General features: G+C 47.7%; 2 protein-coding genes and 1 non-coding gene across 12 annotated transcripts; 1 reads left to right on the forward strand and 2 right to left on the reverse strand.

The window, feature by feature from the left end:
- Positions 1–152: 152 nt before the first annotated feature.
- On the reverse strand, positions 153–8,387 carry Acp2 (acid phosphatase 2, lysosomal). Of its 2 annotated transcripts, none has more exons than XM_027422568.2 (11): positions 8,254–8,387; positions 7,270–7,365; positions 6,626–6,712; positions 5,369–5,521; positions 5,169–5,267; positions 4,999–5,088; positions 4,421–4,553; positions 3,548–3,630; positions 3,322–3,428; positions 3,027–3,202; positions 153–1,049 (listed from the first exon to the last, which is right to left on the reverse strand). In XM_027422568.2, exons 3-11 carry the CDS (start codon positions 6,704–6,706, stop codon positions 916–918), a joined length of 1,056 nt encoding a protein of 351 aa, XP_027278369.1. In that variant the 5' UTR covers positions 6,707–6,712; positions 7,270–7,365; positions 8,254–8,387; the 3' UTR covers positions 153–915. The 2 variants fall into 2 exon arrangements, with proteins under 2 accessions (XP_027278369.1, XP_027278367.1); XM_027422566.2 differs by lacking the exon at positions 8,254–8,387 and adding an exon at positions 7,953–8,111.
- Positions 8,148–24,961, forward strand: Nr1h3 (nuclear receptor subfamily 1 group H member 3). 9 transcript variants are annotated; one of them, XM_027422572.2, is made up of 10 exons: positions 8,148–8,242; positions 16,821–16,900; positions 17,600–17,782; positions 18,594–18,860; positions 19,260–19,468; positions 19,575–19,754; positions 19,930–20,029; positions 23,811–23,924; positions 24,140–24,234; positions 24,568–24,961. In XM_027422572.2, the coding sequence occupies exons 2-10, from the start codon at positions 16,858–16,860 to the stop codon at positions 24,712–24,714; spliced, it is 1,338 nt and encodes a 445-aa protein (XP_027278373.1). In that variant the 5' UTR covers positions 8,148–8,242; positions 16,821–16,857; the 3' UTR covers positions 24,715–24,961. The 9 variants fall into 9 exon arrangements, with proteins under 9 accessions (XP_027278373.1, XP_027278376.1, XP_027278370.1 ...); XM_027422575.2 differs by lacking the exon at positions 8,148–8,242 and adding an exon at positions 15,363–15,438; XM_027422569.2 differs by lacking the exon at positions 8,148–8,242 and adding an exon at positions 15,462–15,612.
- On the reverse strand, positions 10,734–10,839 carry LOC113832839. The gene has a single exon (XR_003486662.1). It is a non-coding gene; the product is annotated as a U6 spliceosomal RNA (small nuclear RNA).
- Positions 24,962–25,896: the final 935 nt, after the last annotated feature.

Here is a 25,896-nt window from a genome sequence, read left to right on the forward strand (position 1 = left end):
GTTCAATCTTGACATAGCCAATAAAAGCTTATCCTTTGTACACCAACTAAAAAACCCAAAAGCCACCTGGGCTTCTGAGCAGACCTAGTATAACCTGGTAAGAGTGCTCCTTGGATGTCAAACGGGAGAAAAGAAAGGCACAGAGCCAGCACTCACAGTCAAACCTTCATTTCCTCGGAGTCACTTCAGCCCTATTTTGGGCCACAGTTAAGAAGTCCAGTTCACCACCTGCATTTACTTCTGGTCCCTGAAGAACCCAGCCCAGCTGAGGGAGTCACTTCATGATGTGTTCCTCTCCTGCCTGTGTCCTCCCACTTACTCAGGTACAGTACAAATATCTTTCAGACCTGCCTGAGGCACCTGCTTAAGCCAAGGGTTGACACTAACAGTAGCTTCAGCCACAGGGAAACTTTGCTGTTGGATGATCCAGTTCCTCGATAGCCACATTTTATGCTCCCAGTGATTTGTAGTTTTTTGCCTCTAAAAAAGTATCAAGGGACAATGTCCTCTAAGCCATTTGCCAAAGATATGGGCTAGAAGAAGACAAAGAACAAGGCTTGGTGGAAGAGCAAGGCAGGTCAAGTACCGGCTTCTTCAGTTTTTTCTTTTTTTATCCCAGGTCCTGAGTGAAGCCTGAATGCTAGTCTGTATCTCAGGTCCTTAGGGAGTATAGAAGAGGCAAATCCCATTTGGAGAAAGCCAGTGTCCAACACAGCACATGGTAAACATCAGGCATGTAGATGGTGAGTCACAGGTGTCATGCGTCCAGCTGAGCCTCACTCATTCATCTGGGCTTAGGTAATCAGGGAGGCTAAGCCCAGGGACTCCTGCCCATGGGCTGGGATCAGCAATAGTCAGGAGCAAGGACTCAGCCCACCTCCCCTAGGAGGCAGAGGGAAGGGGACTGAGTGGTTGTCAAGCATGGTCTTCCCTGTCTGCCACATGGTGGTAGCCAGGAGGCTGAGCCTGCATCCGGAAGAGGACAGTGAGGAGCAATACTATTAGAAGGAAGAGGATGGAGCCACAGACAGCCAAGGCCACAATCACCTCTGGGTAGGGGAGGGGAAAAGAAAGATAACATTAGTATTCATCCAACAAATACACAGCATAGCACCACTCCATGCCAGGTACTGTTTTGACAAAACATGAATATACAAAGGTGGTCAAGACATATCTGCTCTTAAGGCATTTACATTCTAGAGAAGAGATCCAGTAAACAAGCATCTGGTGGTAATGACACCTTAGTGTTGCTATATGAGCAAGATAAGTCACTCAGAAATCGCCGAGGAGACAGAACAGAGACCTGGGGTCAAGAAGTAAAACAAATCCAAGAGTAGAGTGCCATGGGGTAGGGGTAGGAGGACAAGTAAGTACAAAAGGCCCTGATACCAAAATAGGATTGGGGTTCTGGATTCAGCAAGAAAATATCATTGGAGCAGAGTAAGCAAGGGGCACTAGGAAATAGGAGATGAACCAGACCAAATAGAGGCTGGGTGGTCATGGCAGAGACTTTGGGGGTTTTGTGTGTGATTAACACACAGAATTAAACAAACAAACAAAAATGTCCCATATAACCCAGACTGTTTTGGAACTGGCTATGTAGCAGAGGATGACCTTGAACTTTGAACCCTCCTCTCTCCGCCTGAGTACTGGAATTAAAGGTGTATACCACCACACCCAGTTTATGCAGTGCTGGGGATTGAAGTCAGGAATTCTTCCATGTGTGCTAGACAAGTGCTCTTTCTACCAACTGCACTACACCTCTAGCCTCCATTTATATTTCTTAAGAAATGAACTCTGCTGTGTTGAGACTGGTAGGGACAAGAATAGAATCAGAATGAACGTTAGGCTTTTGAGCAGTTCAGGCAAGAACTGACAGTGTTAGACTGGAGAGGCAAGAACATAGTATCTGAGAAGCTGAGCAGACAGAATCTGCTAGTGGACTGGGTGGTGGAGTGCGAGGAAAAGAGTGCCTAATGTTAACACTGTGCAACTGTGGGACTGATGTGGCACCTATTAAATTGAGGACTGTAAGACGAACAAATAGATCTGAGATGCTGTTTTAGACAACTTAGATGCCTCACTCAACATCCATGTAGAGAAGAGGCCTCAAGTCAGCAGTAGCTGGGGAAGAGTCTAACTCGTGAATCTGTAAGTCATACTACACAAGTGGAACTTAACTTACCATGGAGTTGAGGTAGGGGAGCCATGGGGTTGGACGAGAACCCTTGGGAGTCAGGACAGATAGGAAAAGAGCTAGAGACAAGTCTCAGGCCATTCATTGTTTAGTGAAGAGGAAAAACAATAAGGACAATATAGTAAGTGAAAACCAGAAGTCATTTTTGTTACTATTTTGCAGTGCTGGGTAGGGGAATGAACCCAGGGTCTCATACATGTTAGTCATGGCTCCTACCACTGAGCTATGTCTGCAGCACTCAAAAACCATGTTTAAGGAAGGAGGGACAGCTCTGCAGTGCTACTGAGGTGGGAGAAGCTGCCTAAGAATTGGTCATTTCAGCAACAGATTCACTGCAGCAAAAAGGTGACACAAAATTGTTTCATGTCAGTCTGAGATAATAAGCCTGAGGAAGTAAAGCCAGAACATAGGTAACCCTTTGAAGGGTTACCAAATCCAAAGAGATCAGAGAGAGAAAGTGAGTCTCAGAAGTCTTTGTTAAGCTTTGCAATGGGAGGGATCCAGTGGAGAAGGGAATGTGTTCCCAATGAAGGGGAGAAGAGACTGACATGGAGTGTAAGTGGAGAGGCTGCACCTGAGTACTAGCTTATATAAGCAGGTAAGCTGGTAGATGTGGCCTTAACTGGTGACTCCTATTTTCTCAGGGATAAGAGTATCACCTGAAGGTGAAGAATGGGAATAATATATAAATATGGTATTAGGGTTGAAGAAGGCTGTCCAGGGAAAGGCAGGAAGATGGCTGAAAATACAACTGCTCCCTGAAGTTTTGTGGATGTGATTTTAACACTGACCCAGGACATGATTAGCACAGAAGCAGGTGGCAGCTCACCCGTGTCTGCAGTATCACTTGTTAGCTGGCACTCCTTCTGCCAATCCTTGGGTATGACAGACTCTGTGAGGCGAAGGAAGTCCTGCAGTGGGCAACGGTGAGAGCAGCCAGGCAGGATCAGAGGCCAGGGTGCCTTCTTACTGTCATTCCGAAAGTACATCTCAACTGAGAAATTCCTGGGAGTTGACAAGAGGCAAGATGGGAGATGCTCGCCATGCCCATAACTGAGAGTCTCTGGGCTGCCTTCAGCCATCTCAAGTGCCCCTTTAGCGGACACCCTACTAGTTCCACTTACCCATTATCCTCCTGATGAAGTTCAAATATGTGGCAGGAAGCATAGGGGGCTTGTTTCCCATTGTAGACATTCAGTGCCATTTGCAGAGCAACCAGGGTAGTATCATGCTGTAAGGGAGAGGTGCTGCCCATAGGACTGTTGCTTCTCTACATCCCCAGGAACTGAATCAGGGGAAAGTATTCAGTTCCTGGTTGGACACTTGAGTGTTGGGGGATTCGGAGCTTACCGCAGAGTAAACCAGAAGCTTAGGGAATTGAGAGGTGGTTGCCATTTGTGTCAGATTCTTCAGTATCTGAGCCAGCAGAACTCCTGAAGAAGAGAAATCCCAAGTGTCAGTGCCTTGAACCATTACTGATCTGCTTCTCTTATTATCTGATAGTCTTCATCTGATCACCAACCCAGAGGACTCTTCCAGTTCATGGAGACCATGCTGGAACACTACACCACCAACTGCTGAGAACTGTCAAGTTTACATAGGCCACAGATGAAGCAAGTTATTAATATTTATACTTGAGCTCAGAGGCCCTGACTTAACAGTATGAACACAGTGTAAACTTAAGACTTGTTCACAACACACAAGATGGTGGTTCATGCCAGAGCAACTGCTATATGCAGGCTCTGAAAACTACTACATTGTCAAAGGTTTGAGAACGTATACCCTTGAATGGTTAAATGAAGTACCCACACATAGACTGCCCTCAGCCTTTTCTCCAAGGACCTTAGCAATTCTCTGGAGGGAGGCATGCAATTAGGAAAGAGAGGGTCCTCTGACATGGATGTAACTCAAGAAAGAGCGCAGGCCAGGTATGGTACACACCTTTAATCCCGGCACTCAGGAGGCAAAGACAGGTGGGTCTCTGTGATTTGAGACCATGATGGTCTACATAGAGTTAAGCTGGCCTGGCCAAAGCTACATAGTGAGACCTGTGACTCAGGCTAAATGTCAGAGAACTGAAAGATCTGGGTGACTATTGGGAATGGCAAAGGGGAGAAAGAGTAGAGAATTATCTTAGGCAGAATAGTGTGTGAGAAGCTCCCACAGATTTTCAATGCTGGAGAGTTTTGGGGAGGGTAGTGACATGCTGTTTGTGTCACTCACCCCCCTGAAGCCGAGCCTTCTGTACTTGCTCGTGGATCCCGAAGAGGAAGAGGAAACTGAAGTCCTTTAGCTGGCTCAGACGCTGCACGGTTTGGGGTGAGGCCCAGGGCGGCAGGAGCAGCCCGTGTGTTTGCTGTGTATCGCAGCAGGCAGGTTAGCGCCCTAGGCCTAGGCCAGAGCCTCTCCAGGGGTGGCTTTCTTCCCCAAATGGGGAAGGTGCCTGTGTGTGTGAGGGAGGAAGAGGAGAGCAGAGGTGAGGCAGAGGAGCCATTGCAGACATGGCAGACAGAAGGGCATTGGAAAGGAACCTCGAGCGTGAGAAACAGACTCAGCAAAAAAAAATCTCACAGCACTGAGCTCTGGATGGAGAAGGGTACAGAATGCTGACAACCAGTAAACCATTTCCCACTTTGAGGTTCTTTTTACCCATGAGGGAAGTTCCCAGGTTACATAAGCACTGGCTTACTGGGCCTTCCCAGTGGGGATGGGAGTAGCCAAGCAATGTGCTCTACAGCCCTAGAGATCTGGACCTGCTGAGGAGAGAAGAGCAATCCCAACAGGCACCCTGGTCCACTCACCTCACAAAAGAGTGTGTCATACACATTCCAGATGGTCTCTAGGGTCAGGTTCGTAAGTCCTGTCTCATTGGCCACCATGTCCAGAAATTGCTATGAAAAATGGATCCAAGAGATCAGTATTGTTCTGGGGGAAGAGCAATCTGATGACTTACACCTCAGCCCCCACTTACTGCATTCTGAATACTCTTGTTCTGATACTCTGGTGTCTGCCGAGTCTCATTCTGCAGCTGCTCATAACGGGGACATGGGCCCAATGGAAACTTTAGCAACTGCAAATTAAGCAGGGAAACAGGCAGAGGAGTCTGGGATCAGTAGGCCTATAAAATAGTCGTTCCCTCACTACTTCTTAAGAAGGGCTAGCCAGTCTTACCCTGTCTTCAGTGACAGGCACAGTATGAACCGGGATAGGCTGCCATGAAATGTTAGCATTGAAGCGCTGCACTTCGCTGGGAGGGAAGAGTCCAGCCAGGTTGGCCTCAGCACTCATGAGAGTACGGTCAAAGTCAGTGCTTCGCACATAAACCTGTAGATTGGCAACACAAATCTCTCTGTGTGTAGAGGCACTCTGGCTCCTCACTAGAGCCCCAGGGAGAACCTGTTCTGGATGGCTACTCAGCACATTATCAACTTACCATGCATACACAGCCTCTCTGGATCTTCCCTATTCCTCAAGGCCCCAAACATTCAGCTAAGAGCTATCACCACTGTATAAAGAACTCAGTCTGTGGGAATGACTCTTAGTTCAAACACTCCTTCCTATTCATCAAAGTACTCGTTTGTAAAGTTATCTGGTCTGGGAGATTTTAATAACTGGTTTGTCTCCGATCCAGACCAGAGTCCTTGTGGAGCATAATGGTACACACTCACCCCACACCCAACCCAAGACCGGATCATTGCTTATGTATGTAGCAATGGCTGTCCTGGAATTCACTGTGTAGACCAGGCTGGCCTCAAACTAACAGTGATCCACCTGCCTTTGCCTCCAGAATTTGAGAAGCATCAGCAGGAGGATCTCTGAGTTCAAGACTAGACAGGGCTACAAAGTGAGAGCCTGTCTAAAAAAAAACCCAGAGTCCAAATGGCAGATACTGCTCCTCACCACACTCCCTTCCCCTTTATAAATGAACTTGGTGGTGGTGGGGGGTCCAGGATGGGACAAAAAGAGATGGCTTGTGAAAAGGGACGGAAGGGAAGGGTGAGCTGGGTCTTTAGGGAACAGTAATTAACCACAGAACAGCTATCTTCATCACTCGGGTAAACAGAGGACCTCAGGAGCCAGCACATTTGCCAGTTTTCACTGCCCAGCATTCCACTCTAAGCTCCAAGAAGACAGAGATCATAATTATCATATACCATTGTATGAAAGCGATAGCGCAGTGCTTGCCCCTTGGATGACAATAAATGTCTTGGATAGAAAACCTGTTGTTTCACAGTCAGAAAGCACTTTAGCAGACCTCTCTGTATGCCTGAGTTAGACCCTTGGCCAGCTTCGTCTCTTCCCAGACAAGCAGAGACAATTTAGACAACTCTTAGCTGTTTCCTACCAGGAACCAAAACTTCAGGAGGGAAACTAGAGTGTCTAGCCTCACCATTACATTCTTCTTGAGGATCAAGCTCCCAGTCTTACCTCCTGCCGGTGGTAAGAGGTGTTCAGAAAACCACTATAGCGCTGCCGCAGAGCCTGGCCTAGCTCCCAGTGCTGTAGCATCCCCTCCTGTGGGCAAACATGAGGGTTAAGAAAGTCCAAAGGAAGCCGGGCATTGGTGGCACATGCACTTGGGAGGCAGAGGCAGGCGGATCTCTGTGAGTTCAAGACCAGCCTGATCTACAAGAGCTAGTTCCAGGACAGCCTCCAAAAAGCCACAGAGAAGCCCTGCCTCGAAAAACTTAAAAAACAAAACAAAACAAAAACAAAGGGAAGGGATGGCTCACAGACCCTATGGCATTTAGGCATTCTTCCCTTGGCAAAGAGTGAGTTTAATCCCAGAATTTAAGTTGTGAATGACACTGTCCTTGGCAGACTGTTAAGAAATCTGGTCGTACTCAGAGAAATAGTTCAGTGTGCTTTGCACAGACAAGGTCCTGGGTCTGATTTATGAAACCACACACACACACACACACACACACACACACACAGCAGCAAAATAGACTTCTGGCCCATTAGAACCTATGTGGAAAACTAGCAGTTTAGGGAGGCTCAGTTTCTGTGCTCCAGACTCAACCCATTCTATAGCACATCCTAGGGTCTTTATAAGTTGACTTCTGACCCACCTTGGTTAGCTGACCAAACCCCTGGGGCCACTTCTCTTCCTGATAGGGGTCCTTAGGATATGTCTTCACTGGTGAGCGATCTCCATGTCGATACAGCTGAGTAAAGAACAAGGTTAGTCTACATACAGATCGGAAGGGTCTTCTGGTTAAGGACAGGGCCCACCTCTGCCCATGTCAGGAAAGGATATCTCACTCCCTCTGGGAAGCCTTTCCACTAAGTAATGAAAAAAGAATCCCAGTTCGGGAGGTTTCTAACAAGGCCATGCAATGTAACCCGAGATAACAGGCAAAGCCAAAAGCACAGGTAGAAAACAGTAGTGCAAGCAATGCATTCTGGGGGAGGAGGCGAGCAATGACTGGGAAAACAAAGATCATCAAAGTCGTCTTTATGGGTGACTCTCAACCTTTTAACTTACATTCCCATCCTTGGGAAGAATCATCCCAAGGAAAAATATCCCCTAACATTACTTGGTCGCCCTACCCTGCAAAATGACCTAGGGCTCCAAATCAATTCTGAATCCAGCCTCGCAGCCCACCACGGGCCGGCGGCTTCCTAAACCGGTTCTTTCTCCTTGGGAAGTGAGAACCCAGACCCCAGAGCACAAGCTCTGCCCCACCCTCTACCAGCCGGCCTTTGCCCTTTCAGTTTTGGCGAACCCGTTGGTGACTCCGTCACCTATTACCAAGGTAACAAAGCGCAGACTCCGGGCCTGTGTGGGTGGCATCACCGTTAGGCACATGCCAAGAAGAAACTGGAGAAGCGCTGCCTGGCTCCAACCAGACTGTCTGCCCGCCATCACCGTTGTTGGCTGTGCAGCCAGGGGGCCGGAACGCCTTGGGCGGTACCTGCTGCAGACGCCCGGATGCATTCCTTATGGACACTTACCGGAAGTGTATTCTTCGCCATCTTCCTAGCGGCGGGCGGGGTGTGTGTGAAAGAGAAAGTCCGGCGGGCAAAGGCGGAATTTGGGAGGTAATACTCACGGAGAAGGTTTACGATCGCGGTGATGGGCGAACTTGTGAATGTAGCGCGATATTCCGGACAGAAAAGGCTTAAAGACCTCGTCAGGCTTGCCTCTTCCTCTACCAGGCTGATGCTTGCCCTGGGCAGGGTCTTAGACTGGAGAGCGAGCGCCTCCTCTGAGGCGTTATTCCGGAGCCTCAGCTGGTGCAGAATTGGGCTGAAGTGTGGGGAACCATAGGGTCTCACCTTTCTTCTTTTGTTTTTTTGTTTTGTTTTTGTTTTTCAAGACAGGGTTTCTCCGTGGCTTTGGAGGCGGTCCTGGAACTAGCTCTTGTGTAGAGCAGGCTGGTCTCGAACTCACAGAGATCCGACTGCCTCTGCCTCCCGAGTGCTGGGATTAAAGGCGTGAGCCACCACCTCTTTCTACGCCTGTCTTCTGTGTATAGTTTGAGCCTTGGCCCTGGCACTGTTTCCCTAAGTGGTCTTGTTTGGAGTGTATGGCACTTCATGTAAACAGCCCTTTGGAATCCCTGTGTCTTTAAGGCTGGTCCAGTCTACTCTACCATTCATTTCCTGAACAGACCTTTATTTTACCTCTCACTCCCCAGTTTCAGCCTTTTCCCTGTGTTTGTCCGTTTCTAAATTAAATTAGGCTCAAAACATCATGCTTCCACTCGGGGGAAGTTGGGTTGTATAGGATGATCAGATTTCCCAAATCCGTTGCATCAAATTCCTATGGGAGGGGTTTCAGACAACTGGGGCAGTAGTTTGATGCAGGCATATAAATGTGGAATTTCCACAGAATCACAGTCAGACATTAAGCCTTTAGGATTTAGGGGTCAGGTAGCCAGTCTGGCCTCCAGGTTTTGTGACGCCAAACCTTGTACTGACATAGTCATAGTTGCAGGTCAGATCTTAGGCCCTTGGTATGCTTTGGTGCAGATCTTCCTACTACAAGCAAACCCACCTCAGATTATTCACCAACAACAAATCTGATCAGAACTGTCACTGTCCCAGGACTCCAAATAAAATTGTGTACTGACTGCCTAAACTTTACTTCCAAAGTCACCTTGACAAAGACTGAGGAGGAAGCAGAATAAGAAGGCTTGAAAACTAGTTTTTAACTAAAAAACAAAGCAAACACACACACACACACCCAAAGCTCTAGCCAGGTGGTGGTGACACACATCTTTAGTCCCAGCACTCAAAGAAGCAGAGGCAGGCAGATCTTTGAGTTCAAGCCCAGCCTGGTCTACAGAAAAAGTTACAGGACAGCTGGGGCTACACAGAGAAACCCTGTCTCAAAAAACATAACAACCAACAAAACAAACAATTTTCTGTGTATGGGTGTTTCACCTGCATGTATATCTGTGCACAGTGGCCTCGAAGGCCAGGCCAGGAACAGCCATATAAGTGCTGGGAATAAAACTTGGGTCTTCTGGAATAGTAGCCAGTTCTCTTAACAACTAAGCCATCCCTCCAGGCTTTTGTTTTGTTTGTTTTTATTTTGTTGTTTTTGTTTTTCAAAGCAGGGTTTCTCTGTATAGCCTTGACAGTCCTGGAACTCACTCTGTAGCCCAGTCTGGCCTTGAACTCAAGAGATCCCCTGCCTCCAGGGTGCTGGGATTAAAGGCAAACACCACCACACCCAGCTACACACCCAGCTAGTTCTTTGTTAACCACAGGCTCCCTAGTTCTTAACTTTCTTAACCACAGGTTCCCTTATTAGTCACATGAAAAATTAGCCCCTTCTCCAGAAAAAGTGTCCAAACATGAACATAAAATATAATTTTGCATATAATCTCAAGTGATTCACAGTTATCTCCATAGGCTTATAAAATTAGGAAGCCAACCCAGGGAGAAGTGATTTGCTAAATTTATACATTTTAGAGAGTGGATTGAAATTCAAACTTGCTTATTTTTCTTGTTATTTGTCTTTTGAGACAGGGTCTCATATAGCCCAGCCTGGCCTCACACTTCTGATCCTCCTATCACCACCTGCTGAGCACTGGAATTACAAGTGTGTACCCAATTCCGGAGTCTTCTTTTCCCTCTCTCCCTTTCTTTCGGATAGAATTAGGGTCTTGTTATGTAGCCCAGGCTAGCTTTGACCTTTCATTCCTGCCTTACCTCCTAAATATCCAAAGCATATGCTGCTATACCTAGTTTTAAATAGTTTTCTGATTTCTGGTTAGTATATAATCAGTTGTTTATGTTTTAAATATCTATTATTTGTATGTTGCATGTATAGAGGTCAGACACAACTCTCAGGAGTCCCTGCTGTCTTTCTACAAGTGGATTCCAAAGACTGAGCTCAGATGGTCAGGCTTGCCAGCAAGTGCCCTTCCCAGCCCACCACCTTAATATAAAATGCACTGAGTGGTGGTGGCACATGCTTTTAATTCTAGCAATCACAAGGCAGAGGCCGGTGAATTGCTGAGTTTGAGGCCAGTTCTAGGACACCCAGGGCTACACAGAAAAATCCTGTCCTGAAAAACAATAAAATAAAGAATGCTTCACAAATTTTCTTGTCATCTTTGTGCAGGGACTATGCAAATCTCTCTGTATTGTTCCAGTTTTAGTGTATGTACTGCCAAAAAGAGCACTGTAACGGACAGTTTCTTATAGGCTGTTCAATCAAACTTCACTGTTAAACCATACATGGGAGCCCAAAGTACCTTGAGTTTTATCAAAGGAAACCTTTCACATAAGTGGCATCAAATATAACATGACTAAGGCTGGGTGGTGGTGGTGCACTCCTTTTGTCCCAGCACTTGGGAGGCAGAGGCAGGTGGATCTTTGTGAGTTCATGGCCAGCTTTGTCTACAAATAGAGTTCCAGGACAACTAGAGCTGTTTTACAGAGAAAACAAACAAACATAGCTAACTGACAAGTGCATATTAGTGTGAGTTTTTTGTTTTGAGACAAAGTCTCATTTTGTAGATCAGGCAGGCCTATGACTTAAAATTCTGCCACTGTTTCTCAAGTGCTGCTATTATGGCATGTTCCTCCACATACATCTCATGGAATTGTTTTAAGACTATTTTGGGGCTGGGCATTGGGGGTGCATGCCTTTAATCCCATCACTCCGGAGGCAGAGGTAGTCTTATCTCTGTGATTTCGAGGCCAGCCTGGTCTACAGAGTGAGTTCCAGGATAGCTTCCAAAGCCACAGAGAAACCCTGTCTTAAAAAACAAACAAAAAGACTATTTTGTTATCCCAGCACATGGCAGGTTGAGGCAGGAAGATCAGGAGTTCAAGGACAGCTTCAGTTCAGTTACATAGCAAGTTAAAGGCCAGGCTAGGCTACATGAAACCCTGTCCTGAAAAAAAATGTTAGTATGACTTTTACTCTGCAAAATTATCCAGGCAATGTGCTTTCATAATGTAAATGCTTAGCTCACTAAATAGAAGAAAAAAATCCTTGCGTTGCCTTTCTTCCCTCTTGTTCAAGTATGTCTACACCCTTTGTGTCTGTCTGTAAGCATCTGTGTAGGAAGGATTGGTAAAACGGTGATTTTTTTTTTTTTTTTTTTTTTTTTTTTTTTTTTGAGGTGGGTGGATTTTGAGACAGGGTTTGTTCTCTGTGGCTTTGGAGGCTGTCCTGGAACTAGCTCTTGTAGACCAGGCTGGTCTTGAACTCACAGAGATCCGCCTGCCTCTGCCTCCTGAATGCTGGGACTAAAAGCGTGCACCACCACCGCCTGGCTAATTTGGGTCTTCTTGTAGGAGCAGCAAGGGCTCTTAACTGGTAACCGTTCTCTGGCTGGGAACATAAGTTTTTAATCAGTTTTACTTGTATTCAGTTTTGATATTTATATCTTGTTAGTAGCCTTCTCCTAAGATTTACTGTTAGAATACATGAAATGATAATACATGTAGAATAAATTGTGCAGAAAAGCCTAAATAAATATTACTTTTCTTTGAGTTTTGCCTTCTATGTTGTGTCTGAACATATGGGGTTAGGAAACAGGGGCTCCTAGATTCTTTATTTTGTGATTAGGAGATTGGACAGAAGTCAGCATGATTAGGTTCCCCCGGCTCTAGAAGATGGTTCCCTCACTTTTTACTCATCTAGAGCACTGAAAGAAGGATCCAGAAACAGTAACTGCCCCAGCCGACCTCTGCAAACCTTATGGCCTACTTAGTGGGAAAGATTGCCTTTGGGGGAGTTATTTACTGGTGAATGATGCTGTTTCTAAGCCTAGAAGTGACCCCTGGAGGTTTGGGGTAGAGGAATCAGAGATGTGACTTGTAAGATTCCCCAAGGATGTTCCCAGGGATGTTGCTTCCTTTAAGTCAAGAAAACATAGGGAAGGCCCATAGGCCTGGGATGCCTTGGCCTCAACACTGTGGGTTGATGGAACTGTGCCATGAGGGTGGGGCTGGTAAAGTAGGACGAGTGTGCTTCTAGCTGCTGATCACCTGATGACTTGCCCTGGCTTGGGGTAGAAGTCCCAGTGGTCAGTCACTGGAAAGTCCATGGAGATACCATCAACAGGTTTTAGCCTTTCCCATTTTACCCCACTCCCTTCACCTGTAACCTGAAGGGGTGGGTAGCTGTGGTGGTGAGGAACAGCAGTGCTGCTGCTTCTACAGGAAGCTGAGCTGCACTGCTTCCCTGGCTTGCAGAGGACCTGCTTGTTCAGCAGTTGCCCTGCCTGGGTCAGTGGGCTCCAGCTTGAGTTAGTGGGGCCTGCGACACACCCTGGGAAGTAGTTAGGGAGACAGGGCAAGGAGTAGGATAAGGAACGGATGGATGGGGGAGACTTTTTTTAACCCCTAGAAAATATGTCACTGGGCTTCAGGCCAATGTTACATCTCAAGTTCCTTGAAATGAGGTGTATCAGGGACATCTCTGTGTGTGCTACTGGGCTGGAACTTGGGCAAGGGGAGAGAGATGGATACCTGATGGGGTGCTGGGACTGAGCAGCCCCAAGCTCTGTGGCTGCTGTCCTTGGTTCCTACTTTCCCAGGATGGCACGTCCTTGTGAAAATAGGGGAAGGAACACATGAGAAGAATGGAGAGCCTTGTGCTCATGATTCATAAGTGTCCAGGCCAGGGTGGAGACCTTGTGAGGGGATGACCTTGTGATGAGAAGGAACAAGAGCAAAAGCCAGAGGCAGAAGCTGAAGATGGAGGCTGCCAGAGGGGCTTTTTCTGAATGTGAAAAATGAATACATGGGCAGATTTTGCAACACCCCCACAGCCTGCTGTCTTCTTACACGTGTTCCCAGTCTCTGCCTGTTCCCTTGGCTCACCCTATGCTTCCTCTCATCTCTCACCAAGCCCCTTTTCTACTTCAGTTTTCTTGTCCTTCCCCCACCCTGTTCCTTCTGTCCTACCCCCACAACCATGGTCACTCTTTCCCCATTTCCTCTGTTTTCTTCCCTCATGCCCTGTTCATCTCTGTTTTGGTCCCTGTGGCTGCTTTTCTGGCCCCTGTCCTATGCTTTAATGTGGGCCCATGGGAATTGGAGTTCACAGCAAAACAGGAAGGTCCTGTGAGCAGGAAACTGGGAATGGGGCAAGGGTGAACAGCCAGCAGTAACCTCAACTCCTGCTTCTTACATCTGAATTGAAGCATCTGCAGAGCTCTGTGTCCCACCAGCCCTGCGACCACCAGCCCTGTATCCCACCAGTCCTGTATCCCACCAGCCCTGTGATCCACCAGTCCTGACATCCTCCATCTCAGAACTTTTCCTCAGATCTGAGAATGCTCTAGACTCGAACAGTGGAGGAAGGACATCTGGATTCTGACCTCAGCTTGGCCACTAACTGTGTGGTCTTGGGCAAGCTCTCAAGCATCAGTACACGCTGTAAAATGGAGTAATTTGCCCTTTCTGCCTCCCTCTTGGAGTTGCTCTCAGGAACCAAAGAGGTGTTTGGGGTTTGTCTATGGAAACAAAGAATCAAAGGGTCGACAATAGACCAGTTCAGGGTGATAGAAAGACAAACCACTAAAGGGGGACCTTGATGGATTCCACGGCAGGTGAGGGTGACAGAAGCAGGGGATAAGCATGCCAGGCAGGCAGAGCTTAGTGAGATGTTTCTATTAGAAAGGGAAAGGGGAGGGCAGGGGAGAAAAAGAGGTAAAGAGACACAGAGACAGGGAAAGGACAGAAAAGAAAAGGGAGACAGGAAAAGTCCTGTCTGCCCCAGGCCAACAGCAGGAAAAAGAGTGGAAAGAGAGCATAAGTGGAGGGGTGGTGGTGGTGGTGGTGTCTGTCTTTTAAAGGGGTCCTTTGCACCTGCTGCGTGCAGACTAGGAAACCATGGAATCCTGGGCTGACCAGGGTACTGCCTGAGTGCATTCTGCCAGGTGACAGAGGCAGACCGGCATGATGCCTGGATCCTTAGAGGAATGGTCACCCTTGTCCGTCCTTGAACCTTACTGTGGTCACATTGTGCTGATTTTTATTCTCACGTTGATCTTGTGTGCAAAGCTATTATTAATTATTACTGTCCCCACTCAAAGATAAAGAGAGGTTTAGAGACATTAACTTGCTTAGTCAAGATCACACAATTGAATGGGGGTAAAGTTCAGCCAAGAAGTGCTTTCCTAGAATAGGTAGTATCCTGGGTTGTAGCCCTAGCACTGAGGTTTGAACCCAGAACCCAAATGAGAAATGATTATGCTGAGTTGAAATTAGCTCAAGCTAACAAGCATGGGATAGAAGAGGGTCATATTCTTGTTTGTTTACTTATTATTTAACAAACAGAGACATTGTATCTACTGTGTTTCCTCTCTAAGCTAGCTGCTGATCTCCTTGGGAGATAAAATCAATGAAACATGTGTTCCTTCAGGGCTGAATCTCCTGTCCCAGGCAACAAGGCAGGAAAGCCACGGCTGAAGATTCTGTAGATCATGACACCACCCCAGATGGAACTACTCCATAGATGAGGCGACCTGCTGCTTATCTTTGGAGATCTATACTGGGCTGGGCGGGCGGGCCCTCCCAGGTCTCCTTTTCCTGACCTCTTCCCTTTTCTGTCCCCCTTCAGGGCACACACACTCAAAACTCACTGGAAGGCCCAGCACCTGCCTGTCTTCACCCTTGGAGTTCTACCCGCTTGGCTCAGTCCTGGGGCTAGTGGGGAGAGCTTGGCGCCTTCCCAGAGGCAGGGGAGGAGGGAGGCTGGGAACACAGGCTGGGCCTTGGTGTCGCAATTCCGGGCCGTGCCGGGACCTTTGCTCCGCGAGGTGTCTATGGGGGAAGGGGGGAGGGAACGCTGACTCTGAAGGCTGCTGGGATTAGGGTGGGGGTGCCTGAGAAGCAGTCCTTCTGTAAGAGCATAGAGCCTCCAGGGTGAGGAGAGGAAGGAGAGAGATGGAACTGGGCCGGTCTGCAGGGAAACGCGACAGTCTTGGTAGAGGGTAGGGGACAAGGTGGCGCCAGCTAAGGGGGTGGCCGGTTGGGGAGGAGTTAGCCTGGTGGGGAAGCTACCTCGTGGGCGGGGGCCTAAGGAGGCTAAGGGCTCCGGGTCGCCGGTAGGAAGGACCCCTTGGCAGCCCCTCCCCTCAGACCTCCCTACTTTACTGCTTCTCTCTGCTGGCCCCTGTGTGCTCAGCTTTACTCACTCGCTGCCCGCTGCCGCCTCGAGGGCCCGGTACTGCAACACCCTCTTCTCCAGCAAGGGGGCTCCAGAGGCTGAGCAGCCTGGAAGTCTGGTGGCCTGGGGAGTCATCTGGTCGGCTGCTGGGCAGTGGGACAGTGGTCATAGGGCTCTATCCTTGCATCTGGGGTTGGGAGTGGTGGGATGGGAAGATATCTGGGGAATAATCTAACAAGAGTTCCGGGCAGGGATAGAGTTTTACTGGGTCTCAGAAGAACTGGAGGGGTTCTGGGAGAAGAGGCCCTGTACTGGGACACTCTTGGGACGCAAACTTTATGCTGGGACTTCAGAAATGGCAGGGAACGAGCAGATTCAGAGTGATCTTGGATCCAGTATCGTGGGCCTGCTAACTGTGGCTCTCTTCGTTAGAGCAGAGGGAAGGACCTTCCACAGACCCTGGAGATGGGTGCAGAGAAGGACAGAACAAAGCAGAGACCTCAGACAAGTCAGGATTCTGCTCTTGGCTCTAATGCCTCCACCTGTGTGGCTACAGGCCATTTCCTTAATCTCTTTGAACTTTAATTTCCTTAAATGGATTTAAGGATAGTCCTGACAAACTGAGCGGTGGTGGCGCACGCCTTTAATCCCAGCACCGGGGAGGCAGAGGCAGACGGATTTCTGTGAGTTTGAGGCCAGCCTGGTCTACAGAGTGAGTTCCAAGACAGCCAAGGCTACACAGAAAAACCCTGTCTTGAGAAACCAAAATAAAATAAAATAAATAGTCCAGACAGGCTGGAAGTATAGTTCAATAGCAGGCCATTTGCCTAGCCTACATGAATTCCTGGATTCAATCTCCCAAACTGAAATAAATATAAAAAGTCCTGACTTCATAGGGATATAACAAAGAAGGCTTCACAGGCTAATACATGAGAAGTAAAGTCATCTGATAACCTGAGAATGGATAAAAAGGTAGCACAGAAGGTAGCTGAGGCCTAATTCTGGAAGTGTAACCTGGGTCATTTCCTGCAGGACAGTGTCTTGGTAATGTCCAGGGTTCCAGGAAGAGATGTCCTTGTGGCTGGAGACTCCACGGCCTGCTGTTTGTCCTGGTAAGCTGCTTTATTCAAACTTTCTCCCTGAAACTAGGCCTCTGGCTCCTCTCCTACCTCAGGAATCAGCCCCCTTCACTGCCTGCATCCAGCACTTCTTAGAAGCACAAGCCAGATCTATTCTTAGTGTTGCTTGCCTCTTGCTCAGACCCTTTGCCCTGGTTCTAGTGCTTGTTCCAGGCAAGTTCCATAAAGTCCTCAATCTGGGTTTGCTTCTGGGGAGAACTGACATGTCTCATGCTTGGCTCTAGCTTTGAAAGTTCTGTCTGATCTAGGAAATGGATGTTCACCCACATCCCCAAGGGAACAAAGGTTAGCATCTTCATTTAAAATCTCAGTGTGCAAAGGACTGTAACTGACTAGTCCTAGATTCCACGAAATCCTGGGATCTGAAAGCATCAGCTGGGGCTTGGGTGTCTTTTTTTTTTTTTATTTGTTTTTGTTTTGTTTTGAGACAGGGTTTCTCTGTGTAGTATGGCTATCCTGGAATTCACCATATAGACCAGGCTGGCCTCTAACTCAGAGATCCACCTGCTTCTGCCTCCCAAGCTCTGGGATTAAAAGTGTATACCACCACTCCTGCCTAGCTTGGCTGCCTTCTAAGGGTAGAGTTAAGTTTATAGTTTCCCAGCCAAGACTCTTGGGATTAGATAGGACATGAACCCATACCCACTCTCTCTGTGCCTCTTTTTGGGTCAGACTCTGCAACGGAGTTGTGGAAGGCAGAAACCCAAGATGCAAGAGACCAGGGAAGCAATAGCTGCATCCTCAGGGAAGAAGCAAGGATGCCCCAGCCTGCTGGAAGTGCTCTGAGGATGGGGTTGGAGACAGCAGAGTCCACAGCCTTGCTTCCCAGGGCAGAGACCTTTCCAGAACCTACAGGTAAGAAGCACTTGGATTTGGAGAAGGTAGGGGCTCCCTAGACCTGGGAGGGGAACTCTGGGTCCCTTTTCCTTCTAATGTCACATTTAAGTCCAAAAGCTTTGGGCCAGCTGGCCCTCAGTGACTTTGCTGTAAATTTTGTCTGTATCATGGGAATTTCTGAATCGATTTCCTTGTTTTCGATTTTTTTAAAAAACAAATATTTATTATGTATGCAGTATTCTGTCTGCATGTATCCCTGCAGGCCAGAAGAGGGCACCAGATCTCATTTTGGATGGTTGGGAGCCATCATGTGGGTGCTGGGAACTGAACCCAGGTTCTCTGGAAGAGCAGCCAGTGCTCTTAACCTCTGAGCCATCTGTCCAGCCCCTCCTTGTTTGTGATTTGAAATTAATGTTATGAATGTCTTAAGGATCTGTGCTTATGAAGAGTTCATATAGTACCCAGGACATAATAGTCCTTGGCAAAGGACAGCAACTGTTATAACAGATTAAGCTGCACTGTGGCATGCCCCAGTAATTCCAGCTACTCTGGAGGCTGAGGCAAGATCACTTGAGCTCAGGAGTTCAAAAGCCAATCTAGGCTGTATATTGTGAATCTGAGAGTTGGGGGAAGGAGGGAGGGAGATGGAGAGAGGGAGAGAGAGAGAATGAGAGAGAGAGAGAGAGAGAGAGAGAGAGAGAGAGAGAGAGAGAGAGATGAATATGAGAGAGAATATCATTCATTGAAAGGAGGGAATGAAGAGTGCCCAGTCAGGAATGATCAAGGAAGGGGGACATAGACATTCAGCCTTGTGTCTATCTGTATCCAGAGCTTCGTCCACAAAAGCGGAAAAAGGGGCCGGCCCCCAAAATGCTGGGGAATGAGCTGTGCAGTGTATGTGGGGACAAAGCCTCTGGCTTCCATTACAACGTGCTGAGCTGCGAGGGCTGCAAGGGATTCTTCCGCCGCAGTGTCATCAAGGGAGCACGCTATGTTTGCCACAGTGGTGGCCACTGCCCCATGGACACCTACATGCGGCGGAAATGCCAGGAGTGTCGGCTTCGCAAATGCCTCCAGGCGGGCATGCGTGAGGAGTGTAAGTGTCCAGAGCAGGAGTTGGGAAGAGCTGATGGGAAAATATTGATACCCTGTTGTGAAGGCAGTCAGATGCTTACTCCTGCAGGGATCTCCTGAGTGTGGATTAAAACTCCCTTAACTGGGCATAATGGTGCATGCTTTTAGTCCCAGCACTAGGGAAACAGGTGGATCTGTGAGTTCAAGGTCAGTCTGGTCTACATAGTGAGTTCTGGGACAGCCAACAGCTACATAGTGAGACCTTGTCTTGAAAAACAAACAAACAAACAAACACAAAAGAAAGAAAAAGAAAAAACTTACATTTGTTTCTGGGGCATCAGACTGTCATCTCCTCTACCCCACCTCTGCCTCTTGTTCACCCTTGGCCTACTTCCTACTTCATGTCTGGCCCTGTCTTTAGGTGTCTTGTCAGAAGAACAGATTCGCTTGAAGAAACTGAAGCGGCAAGAAGAGGAACAGGCTCAAGCCACATCAGTGTCCCCCAGGGTTTCCTCAGCTCCCCAAGTCCTACCACAGCTCAGCCCAGAGCAACTGGGCATGATTGAGAAGCTGGTTGCTGCCCAGCAGCAATGTAACCAACGCTCCTTTTCAGACCGTCTTCGAGTCACGGTACTTGATGGCCTGGGGAGAGGTGGCTGTGCCCGAAACACCAGCTAATTTCTTGATATCTGACTCACAGCGATTTACCTTTTCCTTCCTTGCCCACCCTGGGTAGCCTTGGCCCATTGCACCTGACCCTCAGAGCCGGGAAGCCCGACAGCAGCGCTTTGCCCACTTTACTGAGCTGGCCATCGTGTCTGTGCAGGAGATTGTTGACTTTGCCAAACAGCTCCCTGGCTTCCTGCAGCTCAGCAGGGAGGATCAGATCGCCTTGCTGAAGACCTCTGCGATTGAGGTGGCTGGAAAGGGAATGGGATGAAGGGAAACCAGAATAGGATTATCTGTAGGGGACCTCCAGATGTCCAGCCTGGAGAGTCCGAGCCACGGGGAAAGGGAATCAACCCTTTCAAGGGCCACGTACCAAGACCAGCCCCCTTCGTGCCCATTTGAAAGCTGCTGCTTGTGTGCAGGTGATGCTTCTGGAGACATCACGGAGGTACAACCCTGGGAGCGAGAGCATCACCTTCCTCAAGGATTTCAGTTACAACCGAGAAGACTTTGCCAAAGCAGGTGAGATCTAAGATGGCCAGGGGACTAGCTCTTTCCATCATAATTAGAGGGCCTAAGGTTTGGGATTATAGAGTTTGGGAGGTTGATCAGTCACTTCAACTGCTCCAAACAGACCTCTGTCCACTGATGCATCTGAGGGGGTTGTGCAAGTGTCTTCCTGGAGGAGACCAGGCAAGGCCGAACATTCTTGCTTTAGCCAATGAACCTCTACTTAAATCTTCATTGTGCTTCTGCTTCACATTTGAAAATACTGTGTAGCTTAGAAAAAAAATCCGAAAACCCCTGCATCAGGTCTTTTAACAGACAAAAGACAAGAAACCCTTTTCAGAGAATGCTCTTTTTAAGGATTATGCAGGCTGGCTCTCTTTCTGTCCCTATTCCTGGTGGGCTGACAAACATGCAGAATGGGAGAGCTGTAGGACCAAATCCAGTGTTTGCTCTAAGAATTGGTTCAAATTGGTGTTGTGGTCTGATGCTGCTCTGGGCTAAGCAGTGGGGGGTTCTCTTATTCAGCTGTTGGGAAAGGATGCAAGTCTGGAGGGGTGGGGCTTGGAAAGGATGGCAGAGATCTGAGGAGACTGAGGATGTGGCATCTGAGAGAGCAGGCTGTGACACTCATGCTGTGACTGTTCTCAGGGCTGATAGATCCTGGCTTTCAGGCCAGAGTTCAGAAAGCTTTCACTGGCATTTGGTGACTCAGGCCAATCCACAATGTGGGCCTTCTAGGAAGGCCTCCCTTAACTGCAGGGAAGGGCAAGGCTCTGTCAGCCCCTGTTGCATTTCTTTGATTTCTGAATCTAGGTACTCAGTGGGTAATAGGATGGCTCTATCCAGCCTTAAAATGCAGCCCTGTCCATCCCTCTTTTCTACCAGACATCTTTCCCTCAAACTAACTTCAACTCCCTAACCCTTGCCTCTGTCAGAGTACCCTCTCTCCTGAAGCCTTCCTGTTCCTCCAGCACTTATGGGACTTGTGCTATCTGAATCTGCACCTATTTATAAGATTTCTTTATTTAAGCAGTTTTGATGTCATCGTGTTTTTTTCATTTCTCATTTTATCAGTGTGTTCTTGGGGAAAAGGAACAGAAGGCTCTTTTTATTTTTTCTTTCTTCTCTTAACCATTTTTTTTAAGATTTGTCTATCTTGTTCTCTCTCTCTCTCTCTCTCTCTCTCTCTCTCTCTCTCTCTCTCTCGTGTGTGTGTGTGTGTGTGTGTGTGTGTGTGTGTGTGTGTGTGTCCTACTGTTTCTTTCCCTAGAGGCTCTGTTTTGTCAAGTCACCCACCCCCCACGTCCACTACCATATGTTGCACACAATGGCTGACTAATGATGCGAACCAATCTCATTTGAGGGGTTCTTCCAGCAAGCATTAGCAGACTCACACAAAAGTACAGCTCAATTCTAGAACCTTCTCTGTTTCTTTGTATGAGGGAGCTTTTTAGCATCTTTTGGAGCTTAAAATTTCATCAAGTAATGCTTTATAAAATGAAGCTGACCTATTGACTAGATAACACCCAACACTGGATAGACATCAGATGAAACTACAGGAAGTGACTCATCAAGAAACCTCAAATGAAAAAGTATAGCAGATGGCTGCGAAAAGAAGTTTGAGAAAGCTTAGAAAACAGTGTGGGGTGGAGACACTGACAATGCGAATGGAAGAAATGTTCACCAGGTGCCTGGGCTACAGGTCAGGGGCTGTTGCATACTCATTGTCTTCCCTGCAAGAAGCCTGGTTTATTAATGTTGCTGTTATTGTTTTAAATGGGGAGATGGATGTGAGGATCAGTGGTGAGAAGTGGTACACATCTGTAACCCCTGTGCTGGGGAGCAGGCAGAGACAGGTGGGTGCCCAGGGCTCACTGGCAAGCCAATCTAGATGGAATGGCTTGCTCCAAGGTTAGTAAGAGACCGTGTCAAACAACTAAAGTAGAAAGCAATAGAAGAAGACACCTGAGGTTCACTTCCGGCCTCCACATGAGCACGAATGGGCACATGCACGCCCCTCCCCACATACATGTACAGACACAGACACACAAGTTGAAGGCCTTCCTTAGCTACATAAGGAGTATGAGGCTAGCCTGGGGTTATATGAGATCTTGTCACAAAACAACAACAACAACAACAAAAAAAAAACAGAAAAAAAAAACAACAACAAAAAAAAACCCAAAACAAAAATCAAGGGAGAAGCCAGGAATGGTGGCACATGCCTTTAATCCCAGCACTCAGAAGGGCAGATCTCTGAGTTCTAGGCCAGCCTGGTCTACATAGTGAGTTCCAAGACAACTAAAAGCTATGTCTCATTAAAAAAAAAAAAAAAAAAAGTCAGCCAAGCTCAGTTGGTACAGTGTTTCCCTGGTATATATGAGGGCCTGGATTCAACTCCCAGTACCACGCAAACTGGTTGTGGTAGTGAATGTTCATAATAGCACCATTCATAAGACTGAAGTCCAAAGTCATCCTCAGCTACACACTGAATTTAAGGCCAGCCTGGGCTCCATGGGACCCTATCACAAAAATGAAGTCTTTTTAAAAGGGTAATGAATACATAGTAGATCTCACATATACATTTATTATTCTAAGAAGTTTATAAGGTAGATATTATTATCTCCTGATTACAGGTGGGGACTCTAAGGCATAGACAGTCACTCAGCTTAGTAAGTTGTAGATTCAGGAGAGTCAAATCTTGGCAGCCTTGAACTGCAGGCCACACCCTCAGCCACATTCCTGTATTCTATCCAAAATGTGCTATATCAGCTATAACTAGTTTTCAGATAAGGCCATTTGCCAGCCAAAAAGGGCTTCTTTATAAGAAAAGTAAGAGATACCTCTATTTCTAGAAACATGACATCCTTGAGAATCCTAATAATACAGTTGTTTAATTCAACACTTTTTGTGCTAAATCTTCTGCATACTTTATCATATAACCATCTGTATTATTTACTTTAAGTTGCCTGCTAAAGGTAACTTGAAAGAAGGGTTGGGGCCTGGAGAGATGGCTCAGCAGTTAAGAGTACTGGCTAATCTTCCAGAGGACCTGAGTTCAATTCCCAGCACTCACACGGTGGCTCCCAGCCATTTACAATGGGATCTGATGTCCTCTTCTGTCACACAGGCATGCATGCAAATAGAGTACTCATATGCATAAATAAATAAATCTTTAAAAAAAGAAGAAGAAAGAGTTTTATTGGTTCCTGGCATGAGGGTATAGCCCAAAATGGGGGTAAACAGATGTAGAGCAGTGGTTCTCAACTTTCTTAATGCTGCCACCCCAGCTGTAATTTTGCTACTGTTATGAATTGTAATGCAAATATTTGATATGCAGGATATCTGGTATCGGACCCCCAAAGGGGTCACGACCCACAGTTGAGAACCCCTGATGTAGATAGTCACATTGGATCACAGACAACCCAGAAGCTTATCTCCTAAGTGATTTCAGATTCTGTTAAGTTGACAGTCAGGTAACCATCACCATCACAGTAGGTTTTTGTTTTGTTTTGAGATAGGATCTTGCTGTGTGGCCCAAACTGGCTTGAACCTTGGGATAATCTTGCCTCAGCCTTTCAAGTGCTGGAATTACATTCATGCGCTACCGTTCCCAGTGCACTAGTTTTGCTCAATAGGTTCCACCTGACTCAAATTTCACAGAGAGGTTAAGAAGCTTGTTCTTGCTTAGCAGAAACCTGGAGACCTTTTAGTGACTTGCTAGCAGTTCCCCACATTGAGTTGGAGGACCTTCTTCCCGCTCCTGCCACAACCCTCCGTCTCCCTTCTTCCCCAGGGCTTCAGGTGGAGTTCATCAACCCCATCTTTGAGTTCTCCAGAGCCATGAATGAACTGCAGCTCAACGATGCTGAGTTTGCTTTGCTCATCGCCATTAGCATCTTCTCTGCAGGTGCGGAGGAGGGGCAAGAGGGAAACAGAACGAGACTTCCACCCAGGAGGGTTGTAGTCCCTATAGGGCAGGAAGCATGGGTATGGAGGACCCTGCTGTGTTATGTGTGTATGAAAAGGTTGGGTGGGATGTGTCCTTATTTGGGAGTTGCGACTTGGGGTATGGAACCAAGACCTTGGCCAGACCTGCTCCTCTACTTTGTTGGTGACCTATAGACCGGCCCAATGTGCAGGACCAGCTCCAAGTAGAGAGGCTGCAACACACATATGTGGAGGCCCTGCATGCCTATGTCTCCATCAACCACCCCCACGTGAGTCTCCCCCGGTGCCTTTTCGTCTGCTCTTCAGGCCCATTTTCCTTTTTCTTTTCTTTCTTTCTTTTTTTTTTTTTTTTTTTGGTTTTTGAGACAGGGTTTCTCTGTGTAACAGTCCTGGCTGTCTTGGAACTCACCCTGTAGACCAGGCTGGCCTCGAACTCACAGAGATCTGCCTGAGGCCCATTTTTTGATATCCACTTTCTTTCAAGACTTCTTCCTACACCTAGCATAGGAGATTCTTTACTTTTCTCAAAATTTCCCTGCCCCATCTCCCTTCTCCAGAGAAGAGCAACAGCTAGACTAGACTTCTCTCTTTCTTTTTTCCAGGACCGACTGATGTTCCCACGGATGCTAATGAAGTTGGTGAGCCTCCGGACTCTGAGTAGCGTCCATTCAGAGCAAGTGTTTGCGCTTCGCCTGCAGGACAAAAAGCTTCCCCCGCTGCTGTCTGAGATTTGGGATGTGCACGAATGACTGTTCTTCCTCGTGTCCTCTGTGCTTTGGGCCCCGTGTGACTGAGGCTTACAGACTGCTTCCTAGAGGTGGAGCAGACTTTGAAGGCCAAACATTCCTGAGAGCTGGGTGAAGGAGATCCTTGCATGGCATTAAAGGAAAGTCAAGGGGTTGGGTGTTTTGTGGCTGCTGGGCAGTTGGGGACCTACGAATGTGCACCATCTGAAGACCTTATTGACCCAACCAAATAAACTATCCAGGAAGGCCACTTTGCACAGGGTTCTTTAGGGCCCTGCCCATCTTGCCTCTACCACTTCCTGTTTATCCCCATAGGGCCCCAAAGAAATTCTCCACTATCATTCTGCAGCTTGGCTGAAACTGACTCAGGGCTGCTTCACCAATAGGTCTGGCACTTGGAACAGGAAGGCCAAGATGAATATAGAACTAGGAAAACCAATTTCTTCATCGCGGGTGGGGGTGCTGCGGTAGAGGAAGCCTGTGTCCATTAGGATTTGCCTCCAGACTCAGGAGAGGGGGCTAATCACAAGTGACAGCCGCTGTTCATTAGGCCTACAGCATAAGAGACTTGCTAAGGCTTAGGTGCACCTTCCCCCTTAATGAGCCAGGTAGGAGCAGGTGCTCTTACTGTCGGGGGAGGAGTCGGATCTCCAGCAGTACACTTTATGTGTGGACTGTGTGTGCATAACGTCTTTTAACATTGGCATCTGAAAAGGAGTACAGCCTTAAAGACCCAGAGTTGGTTAACACTTCCCTTCGGGCTCTGGGCCCTGGGGGACTCGTGGAGGATGACCAGCGTTTGAGTTGTCAAAAGAACTGGACTCCATTTCCCGGCGGGCATCGCGGCACGGTTCTCGGTCGCCTACCTTGATGTAGGTGATACCCTGGCAGCGCCAGCCTGAAAGTGCCCCCGCCATACAGAATTGGTAGAGTCCATCGACGGGCTTGTTGGCTTTCCTGCCTGGGCGGCTGGGCACGTCCAAACAGCGTGCAGGGGGGAGCCAGATGAGGTTTGAAGAAACTGTCAGGAAGTCTTGGGGCAGTTTATCTTACGAACTACCTTCATATTAAAACACCATTTCGTCAGGACGGGTTCTATAACCGAGCCGAATTAAAAACTGTCTGAACAACCAAAACAAAATGTATTCCTTTGGGTCCTCCCCTTGGCACCTACCGGCACTGGGC

Source organism: Cricetulus griseus, chromosome 6, assembly GCF_003668045.3.
Source record: "Cricetulus griseus strain 17A/GY chromosome 6, alternate assembly CriGri-PICRH-1.0, whole genome shotgun sequence".
Lineage (NCBI taxonomy): Eukaryota > Metazoa > Chordata > Mammalia > Rodentia > Cricetidae > Cricetulus > Cricetulus griseus.

What these genes read in the sequence shown, in the direction of transcription:
- Acp2 (XM_027422566.2), bottom strand. Translation starts at nt 8,066, where the DNA reads ATGGCGGGCAGACAGTCTGGTTGGAGCCAGGCAGCGCTTCTCCAGTTT. An exon ending in GGTTTGGTCAGCTAACCAAG is followed by an intron (nt 6,713 to 7,269) that starts GTGGGTCAGAAG and finishes GTTTGCCCACAG; the next exon opens with GAGGGGATGCTACAGCACTG. An exon ending in AAGTGATACTGCAGACACGG is followed by an intron (nt 1,050 to 3,026) that starts GTGAGCTGCCAC and finishes TCCCCTACCCAG; the next exon opens with AGGTGATTGTGGCCTTGGCT.
- Nr1h3 (XM_027422572.2), top strand. Translation starts at nt 16,858, where the DNA reads ATGTCCTTGTGGCTGGAGACTCCACGGCCTGCTGTTTGTCCTG. An exon ending in GGCGGGCATGCGTGAGGAGT is followed by an intron (nt 18,861 to 19,259) that starts GTAAGTGTCCAG and finishes CCCTGTCTTTAG; the next exon opens with GTGTCTTGTCAGAAGAACAG. An exon ending in CAGACCGTCTTCGAGTCACG is followed by an intron (nt 19,469 to 19,574) that starts GTACTTGATGGC and finishes CACCCTGGGTAG; the next exon opens with CCTTGGCCCATTGCACCTGA.